At 39.4% G+C, this 3,053-nt stretch overlaps 1 protein-coding gene across 3 annotated transcripts in view; it reads right to left on the reverse strand.

Moving 5' to 3' along the window:
* The window catches only part of adamts18 (ADAM metallopeptidase with thrombospondin type 1 motif, 18), an 89,627-nt gene that overhangs the window by 60,332 nt on the left and 26,242 nt on the right, over positions 1-3,053 (reverse strand). For all 3 annotated transcript variants that reach the window (XM_020617177.1, XM_020617176.1, XM_020617178.1), the window contains 2 exons: positions 1,498-1,581; positions 1,237-1,396 (listed from right to left, as the gene is read on the reverse strand). In XM_020617177.1, coding sequence (XP_020472833.1) covers positions 1,237-1,396; positions 1,498-1,581 — 244 coding nt within the window. The remainder of the gene's footprint in view (positions 1-1,236; positions 1,397-1,497; positions 1,582-3,053) is intronic.

The following is a 3,053-nucleotide window of genomic DNA, read 5'->3' on the forward strand; positions in this document are numbered from 1 at the left end:
AGTTCTACAGAGGAATCATCGAGTCTGTTCTCTGCACCTCCATCACTGTCTGGTTTGGCTCAGCAACCAAACAGGACAAGTACAAACTTCAGCGGACAGTCAGGACTGCAGAAAAGGTCATTGGTGTGAGCCTGCCCTCCATGGAGGATCTGTACACCTCACGGGTCAAAAGGAGGGCGGAGAGGATCACTGCTGACCCCTCACACACCGGATACAATCTGTTTGAACTCCTCCCCTCTGGACGGTGTTACAGGTCACTGTGCATTAAGACAACCAGGAAAAGGACAGTTTCTTCCCCCAGGCTGTCACTGTGATGAACACCTGACCCATGACAGTATGACTGGACAATAACCCTCAGTGCAATACCTGTAAATATACATTGGTTCTGTATAATCTGTACATACAGGTCTCTATTTTTATTCCTATTTATCTTGTTTCACAATGAGCTTTCCTTTGTCTGTCGGCATTGTTTACTGCCTGTTTATACTGCTTATTTTGCATTGTTGGCACAGTTTGTTGCTTGTTAATACTGCTTATTTTGTTATATTACACAACCTTATGTTGGTTTACTGTTTACTTGCCCCTTGCATGGGGATAAGTACATGCACATTGAGAGCCAGTGTACCAGAGTTAAATTCCTCATGTGTCCAACACACCTGGCCAATAAAGCAGATTCTGATTAGTAGTGTTAAAGCAGTGTGTGAGTGATATTAGCCAACATTAGGTGGCTACACTGTTGTTGCAAGCTGCAAAGATTTATGCTTAGAATATACATAAGCTCATTGTAAAATACAACGCTGGTCACTTCAGACATAAAGGGGCTCAAAATGTGTTACTTTGTGGCAGGCTTGTCATCTTGCTTATCAAGGACGAGGTGGTTTTATACATGTGTTGCTCTTCACACAGAGCTGACAGGCAACCATGGTAGGATTCTAATAACGAGAGCTTTGTTGTATGTCATACAACCTCTCCATTTCCATTTTGTCCTTTTGGTCACAGTAACAAATGACTGCCATTCTTTACTTACAGTCTCATCTACCTGAATCTGTCAAACTCCCATACCTCCTTCCCATAATGTCTACAATCACCATCACCGCTACACTTTTGTACAAGGGTTTTAAGGTGTCGCCACAGAAGATGGCTGTTGTTGTTGTACTCCATACTATCAACTGCTGCTTCCAAGTTGACTGAAAAATAGGAGGTTAGGCTTGTCAAGATCGCTGGGCGCTGTCTTACCAAGCGTGTCACAGGGCTCGTTCTTCCAGGAGCAGATGTCCAGCCCGGTGAGGAGAACAGCATGGTCATGCCGTTTACCACCTTTCCCCACCAAACCTGACTGCCACTGACAGAAACTGTTGAGGGACTGGTCAGCATGGTGATTTAAGTTCAAGCCCAGCTGGAAGTGGAGGGAAAAAAAACAGAGATACAAAGATTAAGTCATTTACACAGTGCCCAGTGCAAAACAGCCAATTTCTGCATAAGTCTGAATACACTCACTGGGTCCTGTTCCAGCAGTAACAGGCTAACAACCACTATGTTGATGTCTGTCCCAATGGTGCCATCTTTGAAAAGACTGGAAACCTGCCAAGGAGTAGAATAGTTTTTGTAAAATTTTGTGTCAAATAAAATGTTCATGGCTTTCTGATTTCTGATGTTCAGCTTTAAGGAGGACGGATGCATTACTTCTTTCTGGATTAATTTACAAGAAGAACAGCAGAAGGAAGTCCACTTCCTAGATGATGACAGTTTTTTACATTATATGGCAGGCAAAGGTTAGTGCCTTTACAATATTTCTGACCACAGCTATGACCTACTTTTCCGTTGCCTTTATTCTCTCTTGATTTTTTGACCTTTAGTTTTGAAAATTGTGATTCAAGCAGTGTGATAATTATGAGAGAAATAAGCTTATTTCAACTTCAACTTTCAATTTCAACTATTCATTTGTACTGAAATGAACAAGTGATTTACTCTTTCCAACGTTATACAGTTTCACTTTAAGGATTGCTTCAATATAAAACTGTCTAATTTCTGAATTTTGTTTGTTAAAGAGCACATGAAGAAGGCTTTAGGATGTAGGACTGGAAAAATAGTAGTGAACATGTGGAACTACAGTAGCACACTTAGGGTTAGCACTAGCTCGGCTACCCACATAGATCATGTGACTCTTGCCTTGTAGGTCGTGGCAGTCCATCAAGAGTCTGCCATGTTAGATGTCAGGAGAAGAATTCCTATGCATGGTGGTGTGGCCTTGTACATAGATAAGAACTTTTGTTATAAGAATGTAGACAAAATGTCTAGGGTAGTGGATAATTTACTCGAATGTGTGACTGTTGAATTACTTTTGGAAAAAAAGAAAAATGTTGTAATAAGCTGTATCTACAGAGCACCTGGAGCCAGCATAGAAAAATTTAATGACTGGATGGAAGAAAATTACTCGTCAATAAGTCATAAATTAATGTTTATATGTGGTGACTTTAATATAGATTTGTTGAATCCTAACAAGCACACAGCAACTGAGGAGTTTATTAACACATTATATAGATGCAGTTTATACCCAACAATTACAAAACCAAGTAGATTAACAACCCAGCATGCAACACTAATAGATAATATATTTACTAATGATATTGACAGCAAAATGTCTAGTGGATTACTTATAAATGATATCAGTGATCATATACCAGTATTTTTGGTTTATGCCATGTTAGAAATGAAAGGCCAAAAACAAATCTTTTTTATAGGAGGGTGATGAACGAACATGCTGTAAGGAGGCTAAAAAAGGACTTTATGGGGCAAGACTGGGATGCAGTTTACAAAGAGGAAGACTTAGACAAAGCATATGAGCAATTTTTAAATATATTCAAGAAAGTATATGACAGGAACTGTCCTCGTAAGCAGTATAAAAACAAGAGGAATTACAGTGGGAAACCGTGGATGAGTAAGGGATTACAGAATGCATGTAAAAAGAAGAATACGTTATATAAAGAATTCATAATGGACAGATCCAAGCAGACGGAAGAAAAATATAAGTTATATAAGAACAAATTAATTGC

Source organism: Monopterus albus, unplaced genomic scaffold, assembly GCF_001952655.1.
Source record: "Monopterus albus unplaced genomic scaffold, M_albus_1.0 scaffold186.1, whole genome shotgun sequence".
NCBI lineage: Eukaryota > Metazoa > Chordata > Actinopteri > Synbranchiformes > Synbranchidae > Monopterus > Monopterus albus.